At 52.0% G+C, this 16,790-nt stretch overlaps 4 protein-coding genes and 2 non-coding genes across 6 annotated transcripts, besides 1 other annotated feature; 2 read left to right on the plus strand and 4 right to left on the minus strand.

Annotated features, from left to right (window-relative positions):
• Positions 1–284: 284 nt before the first annotated feature.
• Positions 285–3,882, minus strand: NFIA_059290 (uncharacterized protein; the record flags this gene model as incomplete). The annotated part of the gene is made up of 3 exons (XM_001258474.1): positions 285–1,298; positions 1,348–3,798; positions 3,862–3,882. 3 exons carry the CDS (start codon positions 3,880–3,882, stop codon positions 285–287), a joined length of 3,486 nt encoding a protein of 1,161 aa, XP_001258475.1.
• Positions 3,883–4,149: 267 nt separating this feature from the next.
• On the plus strand, positions 4,150–9,762 carry utp10 (snoRNA-binding rRNA-processing protein UTP10; the record flags this gene model as incomplete). The annotated part of the gene is made up of 4 exons (XM_001258475.1): positions 4,150–4,526; positions 4,598–7,631; positions 7,681–9,078; positions 9,127–9,762. 4 exons carry the CDS (start codon positions 4,150–4,152, stop codon positions 9,760–9,762), a joined length of 5,445 nt encoding a protein of 1,814 aa, XP_001258476.1.
• Positions 5,620–5,655: a microsatellite.
• A 193-nt stretch (positions 9,763–9,955) lies between the features above and the next one.
• Positions 9,956–10,066, minus strand: NFIA_059310. The gene has a single exon. It is a non-coding gene; the product is annotated as a tRNA-Leu (tRNA).
• Positions 10,067–11,423: 1,357 nt separating this feature from the next.
• On the plus strand, positions 11,424–11,534 carry NFIA_059320. Its single transcript has one exon. It is a non-coding gene; the product is annotated as a tRNA-Leu (tRNA).
• A 381-nt stretch (positions 11,535–11,915) lies between these two features.
• NFIA_059330 (arrestin (or S-antigen), N-terminal domain protein) lies at positions 11,916–13,504 on the minus strand (the record flags this gene model as incomplete). Its single annotated transcript, XM_001258476.1, has 2 exons — positions 11,916–13,246; positions 13,303–13,504. The coding sequence occupies 2 exons, from the start codon at positions 13,502–13,504 to the stop codon at positions 11,916–11,918; spliced, it is 1,533 nt and encodes a 510-aa protein (XP_001258477.1).
• Positions 13,505–15,326: 1,822 nt separating this feature from the next.
• On the minus strand, positions 15,327–15,932 carry NFIA_059340 (uncharacterized protein; the record flags this gene model as incomplete). Its single annotated transcript, XM_001258477.1, has 2 exons — positions 15,327–15,664; positions 15,878–15,932. 2 exons carry the CDS (start codon positions 15,930–15,932, stop codon positions 15,327–15,329), a joined length of 393 nt encoding a protein of 130 aa, XP_001258478.1.
• Between the last annotated feature and the right edge of the window lie 858 nt (positions 15,933–16,790).

Below are 16,790 nucleotides of genomic sequence, written 5' to 3' on the forward strand. Positions count from 1 at the left end.
TAGGCGTTAGGTTGCTGATGACTTGCTGCGCTGGTTAGAGAACCATCAGCTGCAGGGGATATCAAAACAGAGTATCATGACTGAGTTTAACGTGTTATGAGTTACGACTCTCTTTTATTTGGTTTTGTTGGATTATACAAGGTATCTGGGCCTGCATGTATCATAGTACAGAATCTAGCCGTATATCCATCGTTAATTGATTGCTTCTTATACACCACTAGTATCTTATGAATATGATAGTTCGTCCCAATACTGACAAAGGACCAGGAAGCGCCGTTGCTCTTCTATAATTGCATCCGCTCATCCTCACTCTCCGCATCGTCGGGCATCTGAATCGGCCCCAGAGACATAGCAGCATCCTCGAGCCTCCTCGCCGCGAGTCGATCCAACTCCTCCTCAATATCGATATGAATCCGCAACTCTTTCTCCACAAGAACATTATACACGCGACGAAGCTCATCGAAGCCCATCCCCTCCCCCTTTCTGGGGGAATCTTTGTATCGGTCACGGACGACGTCCGCACGCAGGTGCGTAAACGCCAGCATAACGAGTTCCTTGGACCAGGGACAGGCGCGAATAGCGCGGTAGAAGACTTCTTTGGCGCGGTTGATCTCATGCCGGGAGAGTTCGAACAGGATGTACAGTTTCCAGAGGGTGAGGCTTGAGCGCGCGGTTGATGTGCTGCTGCTGGCGCCATTTGTGAGTGCGCCTGTGCCTGTGTGTGGCAGGTGAGCGGGGTCGCCGATGGCCTTTTCGAAGGCTGCGCGGACGGAGTGGAGAGTTGAGCCTGCGTAGACTGGGCGGACGAGTTCGGTGTAGATTGAGAACAAGTGGGAAGTTATGGGGATTTGTTGCGCGGTTGTGCGGTCGTGGCTTGGGCGCTGTTTGGTCTCTGTGGTGACGTCCCGGACGACGTCGCGGACACGTTCTTCGATGCGGAACCGGGATTCGTTCCACGCGAAGAGGGATAGGAACATGGTGTTGTGGGGGAAGAGGGAGATGCTCTCGGTTAGGAGCGAGCGGATCTGAGACGGTTTGTATAGGCTGCTGGTGCGGACATGATAATGAATCAGTTTCGCCCGGGCTTGGTGTAGTAGCTCGGTTGTGAAGGTCCGGAAATTGTGAAATTGCTCAGGTAGCGTGCTGAGACTGGCCATTGCACGGCTATGTGACTCCAAGGCCTTGGTCACATCGAAGGAATGGGACAGGTATGCAAGAAGAGCCAGACAATCTGTGCAGGCAACAAAAATCCTGGCTTTTCTGGTGACCAGGGCGCTTTCTTGGGCTTCTGAAAGAGACTAAAAGGCGTTAGCTAGTAGTGCAATAAAACAGGGGGCTAAAACTCACATTCTGTGCTTTCAGAAGAGCTGTTGCGCTAAACATGGTTTCGCTAAAAGCACCTGGGACAGCCTTGAGGTCAACACTGTTCTGCGGTATTGAAAGCAGTAGGTGGGAGGCTTGGGCTATATTCCGAGCATTAAGCGATTCCCAGGTCCAGCTCTGCCACAACAGGGCACAATCGACCCTGTCGTGATCGGAAAATGTCTTGCTCATGGAGAGAGTGGTTGCCCAGACATGTTCAGCAGCCGTGTGATTGCCAGAGCGACATTCTATGAGAGCGTACGAGTTGTAAAGGCGCAGATTCGAGCTCCTCTTCTTTAGAAGTGACTTGGCGTACTTCCTGGCTTCTTTGCTATTGCACGCCAATTCCACGGCAAGTGCATACTCAGCCAGATCATCATTTCGCGGATTTGCTTCTACCAATAACCTGAGGGTCCTCCGAGCCCAATCGGGGTTGATATCGGATCGTGAGTCCATCGTAGTCTTCGCCCACGACCGTAGAGATGAAAACCAGGCCTCTTGGTCTGCAAACAGCGTATCCGTGGTTTGGATGAAATTTGTATGAGGAAAAGACAATGGGGAGATAGCAGATGGCTCGGCACCGTCGGTCTGATTCTGAAGAAAATCGTCCATTGTGATCCCTGTGTTGCTTATCGACTCATTTCGTAGGAAATTGTCTCCAACCCAACGACTGGTCGATTCCAGGTTCTCGGGTGACTTGAGTGGAGGCAATTGGCAGTAATACATGAAGCTATCGATCAACACGTCGGCCGAGTCCATGTCCCAGACAAGGGGTAGAACCCCTCGAAGATCAGATGCAATTACCACACGGTACGGATCATCTTCGTCGGTCTCATCCAGACTTCGCCCGGGCAATTGAGCATTGGACATCCGTTCTCTTTCGCAGGAGGTCCAGGATGCAAAAATTGATCGTGGGTTGACTTTGTACTGAGGTGCGAAGGCCTTGGGTTCCATGAGAGCATTTTCTCCCGATCTCCAACCCTTTGCGCCCAACTCTCCGATCCGAGCAACTTCTGATTCCCAAAATTCAAGGAATGCTGAGAGTGTTTCTTGGTCTTTTGCGAGACTTAGTTCCTCGGGACGAAAGAACACTGTTTCAAGAATGCCCTGCCAAAGACCCGCCGCATGCTCTGTAAATCCAGCTTCCCTGATAAAACAAGTAAATCGCAAAAACAAGTAGACCTGCACATGCCCTTTTCCTGGCTCTCCAGGGCCGAGTTTATTCAGTTTCAAGCATTCGAGGTAGGTGTTGAAGCACCTTTCGTAGGTAAAGTCGAGAAATTCCGTCTGACGGAAATCAAGGTATTTGACCCAAAGGCTAATGAATTGTGAATTCGCTTTCAGCACTGCCTGCCATTGCGACGAGAGCTCTTTCGTGTCCCATAGCTTTGCACCTTCCTCTAATAAACCCAGCAGCAGGACGTCTTTGAACGGACTGTCCCCGACCTTTTTCAGCGCTTTCTCGTACAACGACAGTTTGATGTCGGCCAAGCTCTTTCTTTCCGCGGCGGTCAAGGCGCGAGAATCCCTTTCTGAACCTCTAAGAAGCAATTCCTGATGTTCTATGAGGCGAAGCCATGCTTCAATATCTCTAGGATTTCGATCAACGTCCCTCAAGAGTTCTGCGTTGCGAGATCTGATTTCCTCGTCGGGATCCACTCGAAGGCCGCCGTCACTGGAGTCCGTGTCCGACACGGCCTCCAAGTCGCTGGGAATGTCATCTTTGGGTTTCGCTTTACCATGAATCGACCTGTAGGCATATCGCTCATCTTCCGTAGCTATATCTTCTGGCGTTCCTTTGCGCCTCCGGCTGGCTGAAGCATCAAGAGGAAGGAAGTCTCTCGAGGCCTCGGCTGCGGCATCCAACGAAGGGTCTTTTCGCACCCGGAGAAGCTTCGTGCGTTGCTTCGCCAGTCCAGCAAAGGCACTCTTTGACTTGATTCTCTTCGCGTCTGTACGCGAAATGCCCGTCTTCAAGATCAACGCATCTCCTTCCGCCGTGTCACGGTCGATTCGGTAGCTCGTGGGAAGACCAAGCACGTTTCCTCGGCCGACTCGGTGATAAAGGGGAACATTATAGCGATGTAAAGTCCCGTAAATCAGGTTGTATTTGTCGCATTTGCGATCGATAACATACAGGTCAGACGCCTCGTCTTCTCCCTCTCTCACGATGGGTTTCGGTGCGCGCGCAGGTTCGCGGGTAGGTTCCACATCTCGTTGTTGGGCATCTCTTAGGGTCGGGTGATGCTCCTTCCGTTCTCTTCGACGCTCTCGGGACCGCGAACGATCCCGGTGGCTTCTATGTCTCGAGTGGTGCTTGGACTTTTCGTCGCGATGGGCGGGCTCGTGACTTCGGCGATCGGAGGGCCGATCAGCTTTGGGCGGAGGTGCTGGTGGAGGCTTGAAACTGGCAAACCGCGGGATGGACTTTTTCTCCTTCGGCAATCATTAGTATAGGCGCGAGATACAGTTTGAATTTCAAGAGAAGAACTATCTTACCTGGGAGCCCGAGGAATCCATGCTCCTGGACGTGAGACATCATCGGGAGACTCCAAGTGTTGCGGAGTTGGCGTTGGCTGGAAAAACTCCGCTCCCGCTTCCCGCTGCCTTTTTTTGGTTGGAGAAAAAAGACTCCAAAAAAAAGTTGCTCCGACCATCAGTCGATCTTGACGGAAAGAAACTGCCCAAGAAAACAACAGGGCTTTCACTTGGACAAGCGAAGGAGGAGCTCGTTGAGCGATGGGTGTCTAATCTAAATTCCCGACAAAGTACAAAATTCTATCAACAATGGCTTCGTCCCTCGCCGCGCAGCTGTCGCAGATTGCGGCAAAGTCGACAAACCAGCTCGATCTCAAGGCTCAGAGAACAGCGCATTCGCAATCCCTGATTTTTGACAGGAAAGTTGCTAGCACTCAGGATTTCGACACGGTCTACCAAATATGCTACGAGGGTTTCCAGGAGTTATGCCAGCTGGATTCACGATTCACAGCATTCGAGCGCACAATTTTCAGCGAGCAGAGCAAGGCCGAGGATCGCACACAGCTGACTGCAGCTCAGAATAAGGAACTCGACGTGGCCTTGGAGGCTTTTCTTGCTCTCGTTGGAGGACGATTACTGTTGAATCCTGCTGTTAAGGCCGTCGAGTGGCTTGTCAGACGTTTCAGGTGCGAAAGCGGCAATCTCAAAAGTTCAAGTACTCGGTTCCTCGGACGTGTTGGGCTAACAAAGCACGCAGAATTCACGAATATAACACGTCATTTACGATTCTCACATTCCTACCGTACTATACCACCCCGTTATTCTTGAATCTCCTGGCCATCCTTCCCGAAGACCTGACGCCGACCTTCAAAGTCCTGATTCCCTACAAAAAAGGCTCGATCAATCCACCTCGCCATCCGCTCGTGCACAGTGCTACTACGAATAAGCCCTTCTTGGCGGCATTGAACAGCTATGTTCTCCAGGTGAGCCGGCAGCAAGCGCATCATCATGCGCTTCTGGCATTCTGGGCCGGCATCTACACCGAGGCCGTTGCGGGAATGCTGGATGCATCGCGCTCCGGACGCCGAGAAGTCGAGAAACAGAAGCACGAAGATATCGTCATACGTGTTCTCCCGATTCTGAACGATGGTTTCGCTATGAAGAACGTCTCGGAACTGGTCATTGGCTGCTACATGGTTTCCGTGGTGCTTGCACAAAAGGCGTCTCTTCAGGACAAGGTTCTTGACGGTTTGATGGAGGCCGTTGCCGGATCGTGGACGGAAGAGACTATCGAATCGGGGCTGGTGTGCCTGGCTGTTCTGGCACAGCAAAAGCCCGAAACAAAATTACCAAGACGTGCTTTGAAGGCAATCTTGCGATTGGACGATGTTCTCAAGCGGTTGACCGAAATAGCGACACAGTACAAGACCTCTCACCTTCTTCTCGGGGTAGTTGCCGGCTGCCTTGACGATCTTCCGAGACAAAAGGACACAGCACGCCTTGATCTCTTGTCGCGGATTTTCCAGAACCAGCTCTTGGGTGAGCCGGAAATGAGCAAGGCTATGACCTTGGTCCTGGAAGCCACGAGCAGTGTCCACAAGGATGGTGCCATGTCCTTGGATGCTCAGGCACGTCTTGCAGATCTAGTTCAAGTATTCAGCCAGTCCGAGTCTCTGCAGCCTACTTTCCAGAAGACAATCGCGGAGTCATCTTTCGACATTGCTGCGCTGGAACACAACCTCCAGACAGTGATTGATACCGCGCCTGCGCCTCGTACTGTGGAAGATGTCGAGATGGAAGATGTGGAGAAGGAAGAAGAGCAAGACAACTTCTCATCGGCTGTGGAGTCCTTGAGCGGGGAGAAGTTATTCAAGGGCTCTTTCCTCAGCACACAATCCATCCCCTTGTTCGAGAGGCTTGCCCAAGCCTTTACACTGGCGGTTGGCTCGAACGAGAAATGTCAGACCTTCTCCGACCTGGCGGCTCTTGGGAAGAGCGAGGCCACAAAGTCTCCTCAATATCTTTCCTTTTTCATCAGAGTCTTCTCCGGTCCATATCCAATGGGCACACGGGCCACGGCTTTGAATATGATCACCTCTTTCCTCACATCCACCGAGAACACGAATCTAGACTTCCAGGCGCTTTTGCCATTCCTGCTAGTTGCTCTCACAGATGCGTCGGAACGTGTTCGCCGTGAGGCAGCTGCAGCTCTTGCTGCTGTCGGTAGTCTCTACAAGAAGAATAAGAAGGGAGAAGACGTTTGGGCTCGCAGCAACCTCTATGGCCAACTGAAGGACATCAAATGGCTCCCCACTCGCGACGCACAGAAGATTTTCGAACGTGCAGTGCTTCCCAGTTTGGAGGAATGCATCATCGATGCGGCTCACATTGGCAGAGTTTTGGAGAACACTCTTCGGGGAGTGTCGGTCGATGCGAATGCGTCCGAGCTCAAGAAGCCTCTGCGACTGGCATTTTTCACCTTCCTGTGCTCCAATGCCATCGAGCTTCCGTTGTTCACACCTAAACTTGGCTTGCTCAACATTCTCAACCGTATCGACAAGGCTGGTGGAACCACTCGTACGAAGGAGCTTGAGCCTCTACTGAAGACTTGGCGTGGATTTAGTGAGCGTGAAGTCCAGGATATCTGCGAGAAAGAGCGGGTTCCTGTTTCTGATGTGGAGCGTCAGATGGTCACGATTGTCACGCCCAAGGAGAAGGACGCCATTATGATTCTTTTGTCGAATGTGAGCCCTCACTCGGAGTCTCTGCGGCCTTCTTTCATTGCAGCCGTCTTTGGCCGCATAAAGGGCATCTGGGCTCGAGTGGCGGAGGATCGTCAGGTTGTGGCTGCGGAGCAGCTGTTTGAAATCTCGCTTGGCGTTTCCAACTTGCCTCTTGTAAATAATTGCAGAGATCTTCTCCGCAGCGTTCAGCTCCCAGGCTCTGTACTCGCCCAATTTTTGGAAAGAATACCTGTCTCTCTTACTGACATGGAAGCTCTTGGGCCTGCGCCAAAGAGAAGACGCACTAGTCAGAACAACATGATTGCGATGACTGTGAAGGATGAGGCGGAGTTTGGCAAGGTCATGGAGAAGATGACTTTCATCCTGGAACTTGTTGACAGCTCATCACCGGAGACTCACCCTGAGCTCGCCGACGGTCTCTTCCAGGCGCTGGCTGCTCTCCACCACTTCAAGTCTCAGATTCAGTCTGGAATGAGCTATTTGCTCAGCTTGACTCTGGGTAGTCTGCTGGCCATTGTCAACCGGTCAAAGGAGAGCGCAAAGGCACAGTTCGATACCTCGGTCATTCGCGCCGACCTGGTCGTAGATTGCGTGCGGACCACAGAGAGCCCTCAAGTGCAGAATGCAGCTTTGCTTCTCGTGGCCGGGCTTTCCGTCATCGCCCCAGAGTTGGTTCTTCACAGCGTGATGCCCATTTTCACGTTCATGGGCTCCAGTGTTCTCAGAAAAGACGATGAGTACTCGGTTTCTGTTATTGACCAGACCATCGACCAAGTTGTGCCCGCTCTTATCCAGTCCTTGCGTGATCAGAAGCGTGACGTGGTATCGGGAACATCCGAGCTGCTGCTAAGCTTTACAGCTGCATTTGAGCACATCCCTTCGCACCGTCGTCTGCGCCTCTTCCATGCTCTGATCACGAAGCTAGGAACGCAGGACTTCTTGTTTGCTGTTTTGGCAATGCTCGCCAACAGATATGCCATGGACAAGGATGTTCTCGTCCTGATGACAGGTCTCGTTTCTGATGCCAGTGCTCCTGTCGAGCTTACCGTACGTGTTGTCATCCCGCGTGTCTGGACTATTTACTGACTCTAGACAGACATATAGCAAATTCCTCGGATTGGTCAGCGACTCGCTCAAGCCAAAGCCTGGCATCTCGCAAGTTCTCCTTGGAATTGGTAGTGATGATGGGCGCGAGCCTCAGAAGGTTGCGGTTGACCTGCTTCGTGACTTGGCATATCTCTTCAAGCATTCGTCTCTCAAGGTCAAGATGGCCAAGACCTTTGCCTCAGAGGACGAAGAGGCTATCAGACAGCTCCGTACCATTTTCTCTCAGATCCTGGAACAGGTCCTGACCATTGGTGATTCCGTGCAGAGCATGAAGCTCGTCAGCCAGGCGAACGGTGACGTTCTGGCCGCGTTGTTCGGCACGCTGACACTGGTCGACTTCCTCGACACCATCGAAGTGCTGCTTGAGCGGCCCAACGATGAGCTCCGTCGGAAAGTTCTCCGGCTCCTCGAGGGACGCCTTCGCCAGAACCCAGAACGCGACAGCGCCTCTCAGATCCGGGTGCTTGACTTCTTGCCTACCCTTGTTGACATTATCCGCAACTCGGCAGATATCCTGCTCAAGCACGCCGCGGTTGCCTGTATCGATCGCATCGCTGAGAAATACGGCAAGAAAGACCCGTCGAGAGTTGTCAGTGCTGCCCAGGTCGTGGCTAGCGAGGCCTGCATTGGCCAGACGGACGACCGCATTCGTATCATGGGTGTCTTGTGTCTTGCATCCATGGCTGAGACCCTTGGCCAAGTCATGATTCCAGCACTTCCAGAGGCCCTCAGCCGCTCGCTGGCTCTGCTTGAACTGAGCTTGGAGGAGGGCAAGGAGAACTCCCGGTTACACGATGCCGTCTTCTCGTTGTTCTCGGCGCTCTTTGTTCATATTCCGTATATGATCTCTGGCCCTCATCTTGATAAGATCCTTCTGCTGTCTTTCAAGTCAGCCAACGCTGAAGACTGCGAAGACGATAGCCGACAAGAAGCGTTGAAGATGATGGCCCGGAAGGTTGACATGGCTGCGACGCTGGGAGCGGTTGATCGCAACTGGCAGTACGCGGTGCAGGCCGGGCCGGTCGCCACAAAGGAGACGCTGGAGGTGGTCAGCCTTGCTGTGGAGAAGCATCCCAAATCCGCGACTGGCAAGAATATCGGGGTCTTGTCGAGCATCCTGTTCAAGGCATTCGATCTACGCCGGGAGCAGCTTGCACTGGGAGCGAACGCCACCTTTGACGCGGCCGACGTGGATGAAATTGAAGACGCGCTCAACGACGTCACGATCAAGATGATCTACAAGCTGAACGACACCACTTTCCGTCCGATCTTCACGAAGATGCTGGATTGGGCCACGTCCGGTCTACCAAAGAAAGATACCCAGGGCAGCTGGGCCAGACTTACGACGTTCTACAAGTTCTTGCAGGTCTTCTTTGGAACTCTTCAGGTATGTTAGCACTCTCACCAAAAGTTGCATCATCACTAACAAAGATAGTCTATCGTTACTGGTTATGCCAGCTATATCATCGAAAGCGTGGTTTCCGTCCTCGGAAAGGCCAGTCCGGCCGACAAGAGCACCAAGGCTCTGTGGTTGGCCACGATGCGTTTGCTCCGCAATGCCTTTGAGCACGATCAAGACGGTATGCCTGTCCTCCCCATCAATCCCTGCCTCAAGCTAACCATCACAGAATTCTGGCAATCCCCATCACACCTGAACCAAATCTCCACCCCTCTCATCAACCAACTCGCACACGCCACGAATTCCTCCACGGCAGCCACCGTAATCGCCGAGGCCGTCCCCGCCATCACCGAGCTGGCCGTGGCCGCCGACTCAACAGACAACCACAAGGAACTCAACACAGCACTGATGAAGTTCCTCCGTCCATCCGCCGGGCCGAACGGCAAACCCGCCGGAGGCGAAAACCCGCACACGCGCCTCGCAGCCCTCAAGGCCGAGCAATCGCTCACCGAGCAGCTGGGCGAGGAGTGGCTTGCCCTTCTGCCTGAGATGCTGCCGTATATCAGTGAGCTGATGGAGGATGAGGACGAGAACGTCGAGCGCGAAGTCCGTAAATGGGTTAAGCAGATTGAAAACGTTCTGGGTGAGAAGTTGGATGATATGTTGACGTAGCCAAGATTGTTTATTGGAGGATAGCATATCTGGCGTTCAAAATGGTCTTTGGTGTATATATGCGAAAAGTTGTCTATACCATTTCATTTGGTTTTGCGGTGTTGCAGTCTTGTTTGGATAGCCTAGTAGATTGAGTGCCGGCAGGCTGTTGTACTTAAGTCGTTGAATGACCGGCAAAAAGAGAAAAAGATAATGACAAGGGTGGGATTCGAACCCACGCCTCTTGCGAGACACGGAAACTGATGATTCAGTTTATAGGTCCAGTTCCTGAACCGTGCTCCTTGGACCGCTCGGACACCTTGCCATGGTTACATTATTTTCCGTAATATAAGAGACATTTCTCGCTATAGCTACAACCTGGGCTTGCTTGCCCTAAGAAGATTCCTGGTTGGGATAGAGCTTCAGGTTGTTTGTCGGTCTTTACTAGAATCACCGCCATGATCAAAGGATAGATTGATAGAAATGTCAGTTGACTACCTCCCATGCCGCATGCATATATCTATCTACCATCTACAACAACGGCACCGTCACCCCAAACACACTCCCCGGATCAAACCCCCTCAGCGTTATCTCCATATACTTTCCGCAGCATCTTGCGATCCGGTGCGCTGGTGACGGCATTCAGAGCGCGCAGGTCGATGAGCAGGGCGCCCGTCGACAATGGATCGGCCTTCCAGGTTATGGCCGCCCGAGCGGAGTGTGAAGAGGAGAGACTGGGATGTGGCGAATCTGATCAGAGACGCCACATCCGAAGGGGACTGCAGCTGGACAATGGCCAGCGGTTTGTCGCGGCGGGAGCCGTTCCAGACCTTACGAGCGGGTAGATAGTCAGCAGAGGAGGGTGGAATATATATGATAGTTGAATGCTCCTGGAGGAAGGACTCCAGAGCGGTTAACTGGGCGGTGTCCGTCATGGCATTGAGTCGGGTGAGTCGGCATCAAAGCCAGGGAAATGAGCCGTTTATATGGGCTGTGAGAATCAGGTCATGTTGCTGCAATCCTCTATCTTACATGCATATGCACAGCTGTGGTGCGCTCGATGGCCCAAGATCCGGGCATGGGTCACGCAGAGGAGCATCCACCCCACGATGCAAGATATCTCCCTCATCTCTGTAGATAGATGATGAGATAAAAGGGCGTCAATTATGACGAAGATTCAGCCTCCCTGCCACCGACATGCTGTTCCTGGCCTAATTGGTTTCAGCATGGCTCACAGAGTCTCTCACTTCTCCCACCGTAAGGACTAACCACGAAGTGGACAGCAGCATTTAAATAGATGAGATGACCATCTCAGCATTCATAACTAGATTCTTGAAGCGAGAACGTCGAAGCTATTTTTCCAAACGGGAGGAGAAGAGCTGAGCACCAGGGGTTTTTGATGAACAATAGCACTTAGCTCACTCCGGATGTGTATATTCAACCAGGAGCACGCGCACAGTGTAAGGCTACACACAATAGAAAGAACATGTCAGAATTTGACAGGCAAGAAATTGTGCGTGACCAGGTTGATCTTTCAGAATAGAGACTAGATGCGTCCTAACTCCTGAGCGTTATTGTTCCCAAGTGGAAATACTCTACGAAGTATGAGCATTAAGGGTCAGGAGGAATAAGACCACGATGCAGGCTAATATAGCATAAAATGGAAGATTCAATTACCTAATGGCAAGGTGTCCGAGTGGTCTAAGGAGCACGGTTCAGGAACTGGACCTATAAACTGATTCATCGGTTTCCGTGTCTCGCAAGGGGCGTGGGTTCGAATCCCACCCTTGTCATATTCTTCTTTTTGCTTCGAAGAACTACTGTCAATATATTCCTTTGCTTCTTTATGGCATTATTACAGGCGATATATGGTGGTTACTGTTGACGATGTGACAATGTAGAAAAGTTTGGTAGCGTTCTGTCGAAGCTAACAGGCTCCCTACTTACTCCAAGGACGACAGGATTGTCAGATAATATGATATGAGATTATATTATTATAAGAATACAAAGCAAAATATCCGACATAAACCAATCTGATAACAATGCCATGGGAGCGCCCAAACTTTTGAAAGAAACACCAATCTATGGTATCAAGATGTCAATGGGTATATCATACAAGCAATCAAAAACGCCATGCAATTAGTAATGTTCATCATATCACAGCTTTCCAATCATCAACCAGCGGCAACTCGCCGGGGTTGCTCGCTCGCCAGCAACGGCGCCCGGATGGCGGTATACTCCGGCGGGGGCGCGATGTGGTTCGACTGCGCCAGAGGAAACGACTCGTAGGAGGTGATGGACGGGGGCGCAACGTTGCGAGGGCTGAAGAACTCGGCGTCCACCTCTTCCAGGGTGATTTCGTGGACCCCGTACTTGGGGCGCGTATCGGCCTTGGGCTGGCAGGTGAGCTGAAGTGGAACGCGAAGGGAGGCGGTGGGAGTCAGGATATTGGCGTTGGGAGTGTGGTACGAGATACTCAGGTCGAGGGTGTACATGCGGGAGATGAGGCAGGAGTAGAAGGTCGGAACAAAGGCCTTGGACGCGGGAAGGGAGACCGGCACCACCACCGAGGCGGTGTAGTAGGTGCTCCCCGAGAAAGAGGCAGAGGGTCCGGTGAGCGACTCGGACGAGGAGGTAGACTCCAATGAGCTCCGGCGGACCGGGCTCGAGACCGAGTGCTTAGTCCATTGGGCCGAGGCGACGCAGAGGGTGGACAGAGGCACGGTCTCAGTGTAGACACTCTTCCCGGCCTGCGCCCACATGGTCGCCGACAGGGCGGAGGGGTAGTCTTCCCAGGGGACAGCGGCGTAGTATGTCGATACGCGCAGTCTACTCCAGACGCTGCCGAGCCGGGGCGGCGCTTCGTTGCCGACAGGATCGAAGCGCAGGTGGATGGTTGCCACTGTCCCGACAGACTCCTTTGTCTCGTACTGGGGCGCAGTCAGTTGGACTGGCTTCGGTTGCGAGGCAGCCACAACCAAGCGGCCCAGCTTGCCGCGCATGAGTCCGCGCTTGACGTCCTTCTCCTTGCGGATGCAGTAGACGTCATCGCCCTCGAAGACGTTAAGGGGCGGTTCCTCGTCGACGGTAGGGATGATGCGCACTTTCTTTCCCGCCGAGGCGAGGGGCTTGCGCGCGCCGCTCTCACCGGCGGGCTTGCTGTTCACGACAACCCGGATCATGTACGAGATCTGGCACATCTCGGGCACCATGTCGTCCAGCAGGGTCTTTCCGTTACTGGCAAGCATGGGGTCCCCCAGGGTTGGGGGCAGCAAGGTGTGGGACCGCTCCACATGGGCGTTGGTCTTGGAGTGGGTGCAGACATGGGGGAGCAGACGATCGGGGACGACAAAGGTGAAGGGGAACTGGTAGGAGCGTCCACTCTCAAGAATGCGAGGAGTTGGGTATGCGGCGTCATCGATGGGCTGGCGCAGCTTGAGGAATGTCTGATAAGCCCCTGTGCGGCCGGGGTAGGCTGCCCGCTCGACCGATGTTCTTGCTGTTCCTATTCTCGGCTGTTAGCAATGCACACAACCCTGGCAGCTGACAGGGAAGTCGCACCTTCGAATGTGATTTCGACGTCCTCAAAGCGCGTGTCATGGTCTACTCTGATGGTCGCGGTCCCTTCGATCTGGTCCTTGGTGGTATACGAGCTGACCAGTCCTTCTGTCTGATTGGCAAGGTCGATCTGGATCTTGGGACGAGAGCGTCCCGTCAGCGACTCCAGGGAGCTAGATCCCCGAGTGATAATCGAAGCCGCCATTGCGAGAACTGATCTATCGAGCGGACGAAGTATAGAGACGCAGCGCCTCAGCGCAGTTCGATCGGTTTGTATGTGAAAGAACAGTGCAGACGCAGCAGTCAAGGGATCACGCAAGTTATATTTACTCCGATCAAAAATAATAAAAAAGGAAAGCGACGGAAATTCCCGCGGAAGCTATGACTGGAGAATCCAGGGATGGGGTGACAGAAGTATTGCTGTTGAGTAATGGAAAAGAGCAGTAGTGGAGCCCTGAGGGTCTTTGATAGTTCTATACAAGACGTAGTATAGAAAATAGATGAGATGGAATTACAACGGGGAGCAAGGGAAACAACGCATGTTTATAAAAGCGAAGAGAAACCCCCAATCTGCATACTCAAATAGAGAATAACATAGATTGCTAAGCATAGACGAAAGCTCGTGAGTCATTTGCATCAAGAAAGTTTGAATTCCCACCTAGCTTTGGAGGTGAAGAAGTATGGAACTGCAGCAATACGGGGAAACGATCAGCCATGGATTGCGACATCTGGCTGACCGACTCCATAGGAGAATGATTGGATCATGAGAACATAAGCCAGAGAAAGCCACAAAGCACGTGTGATCTCAAGACAACTTCCCGATTGATGGATGGCCGATGAGATAGTACGAAACTATACTTGGATCATGTTGATGAAGGAAAAAGAAGAAGTTGGGAGAAAAAAGAAGCATTATCCACCTGCACTGGGAAGCAGTCCTGATTGGTCAGTTTGGAGGCAATGACTAATGCTCAGTCTGCGCCCTTGCAATGACACGCCTCTGCTCGTATTCTATCATACCTTGATACACTGATGTACTGCTGAAAGAGTTAAGTTCACTTAAAGAAGGAGAAGATTACAAATTCATCAGAGGATGACGACACCTGAAGAAGAAGAAGAGAATCTATAGAATGGTGATCAACCTGGTCTGTTCAGCATATAGTATGATGATCATGCAACAATGATTGTCTTCCATTATTTGCTTCACTATTTGTTTCACATCCGCATGATTTTCCCAAGTTTCTCAATAGGACTGTACTCTGTAATGAGGACCTTGATACTAGTATCAAATACAATACCAAGATTTTTCCTGCTTGGTTCGCACGCCTTTCATTGACATCTTGCAAGACTTGTGGCTGCCAGTGCACGCCCTTTGATGCGCCTTCCGGACTAGCTAGCTTGGTACACGGGACCGGCTAAATAAAAATGTCAAATACGCATTGACGTTAATTCTTGTCTCCCGTCTGATAATAACATGAAAATATTAGATAACTTGGATCAATTCCTGACTGCTTTTCAACAATTGAACTGTTTTACCTCTTATCTTTCTATGATCAAAGACGAGGATAACCGAGCGAAATTCTAGAATTGGCTCTATGGAGCTACTCCAGTTATATCCGCGCTTAGCCGAAGTATAGACCACCGACTGCGTCTCCGATTAAGCACCTGCCATATAAGAGTCTGAGACTTGACGGTTTTCCGATCACGCTAGGTGCCGACTTCCAGCTCGGCGGAGTTGGGCCCCGTCTCCCCATGCTTTCTGTCCGGTGGATCCCCCGAACCTGGGTTTGGAAGGACGAGAGGCTTAAAATAATAAATTCCATTTCGATACCAACCTGCGGTTCTCACCCGAATCCCATCGGGATGATGGTCATGGTGATTGCCAGACTGATAAACCGGCAGGTGATGAACATTTTGACCAGGCCGCTCCGCTGCATCCAAGGCGAGGCAGCAAAGGGAACTCCGATGCTGATGGCGTTGCGTCGAAAAGTAGCCCCTGTGAAGGCAAATAAGGCGCCGCCGATGCTCGGCTAGATCCAGTGCTTGTGATCGAGTTCGTGGTGGCCTGCCGTATTCGTCTGCACCCTACTCGCAGGATATTCGAGATCGGGCTTGCAATCCGCCTTGAGGTTGTCCACGGAGACCTGCTGAGCATGCCCAGCAAGTCCCACGGAAGCGCTCACGCCTTCAACGACCTTGGAGTACTTGGTCTCCTCGTAGAGAAACAAGAAGAGAACGACAAGGATGACATTGCGGGTCCCCAGTGTCCGATAAGATGCCCGCCGTCCTTGTTGTATTGCTTGAGTCCCAGCCGCCATGGGAGAGAGGAAGCTTCCTTGGGCACCAGGCCAATCCCAAAAGTTCTCCTCTGTCGTACCACCCTCGCCAATGCAGGAGAAGATGTCAATCAAATATTTGGCAAGCCGCTCACGACCTCAACTTCATTCCGTCTGGATGACCCTCCCGAGGAGTCCCGGTTACGGCAATGCCGTCTCCAGCAACCAGATGCGGGTGCTGGCGGCCAATAGCAAAAGTAGGAAGGTCCATAATTCCCATGACCTCAAAGAGATGCGCACGGAACGGGTCTTTTCATCCCGCGCATTGTCAACATCATCCAGCTGAAGGATGCCGTGCATCCCTCGTAGATGCATTACCTGCATTTGTCAATGTCTTATATCGAGGAAAGTAAACGCTCTGCAAACTTACTTCAATGATGCATAAGAGTAGACCAGCAGTCATGGTGCCGTCTTCGAGGTACGTTTCGCTTCTGATTCCTGGCAGTCTTGAAGGATGTGTTTTCAAAAGGTTACTCTCATCATGAAGTGTCGTCGAGTGCAAAATGTTGACCCCCGAGGAAAGGACTGTTTGCATATCAGTGGCGCATAGAGAAGGGATCAAAGGGAGTCCTTAAGGTTGCCCTCACGTTCTTGAAATAGTTGCTCGTCATCAGATCTCTTACCAGGGATCCGAGACAAGGGGGCACCTTACAGGACTCAGAATCTATCATAAGGGTGTTACAGGTACACATGCCGCCAATGGAAAGAAAATCAAGTACACTTTGCACTTTCGTCCGTAAGTAAGGGAGAAGCTTCTTTAAAGGAAGAGCTTGTTAGTATCGTCCATTGTTGTCGTCTTTCTCGACTTCGATCTCGCCGTCGGCCCTTTGCTCGAGCTGGCACGGAGAATTCTGCTGGCGTATCTGCGCCGGCGAAACGGCCTCGCGATGCAATGCCCGTTTCCCAGCGCACTCGTACCTTGTAACCCTCGCATACAAGGCCCCGCTTGTTGCAAGCATGACATGTAGGGCGGGCCTGATCACATTTGCGACGTTTAGATTTGCAGGTCCAACTGCAAGACCAACAATATTAGTTTGCATTGACATGAATAGAGATGTAATCTTCTCACCATCCCAGATGAGTTCGGCGATTTGGAGTTAGCATGCACTCGTGAGCGCGAAGGGTGCATAGATGATAGGTGCTGAAGCGCTGGTCCCC

The sequence above is a fragment of the Aspergillus fischeri genome, genomic scaffold (assembly GCF_000149645.3).
Source record: "Aspergillus fischeri NRRL 181 1099437636266 genomic scaffold, whole genome shotgun sequence".
NCBI lineage: Eukaryota > Fungi > Ascomycota > Eurotiomycetes > Eurotiales > Aspergillaceae > Aspergillus > Aspergillus fischeri.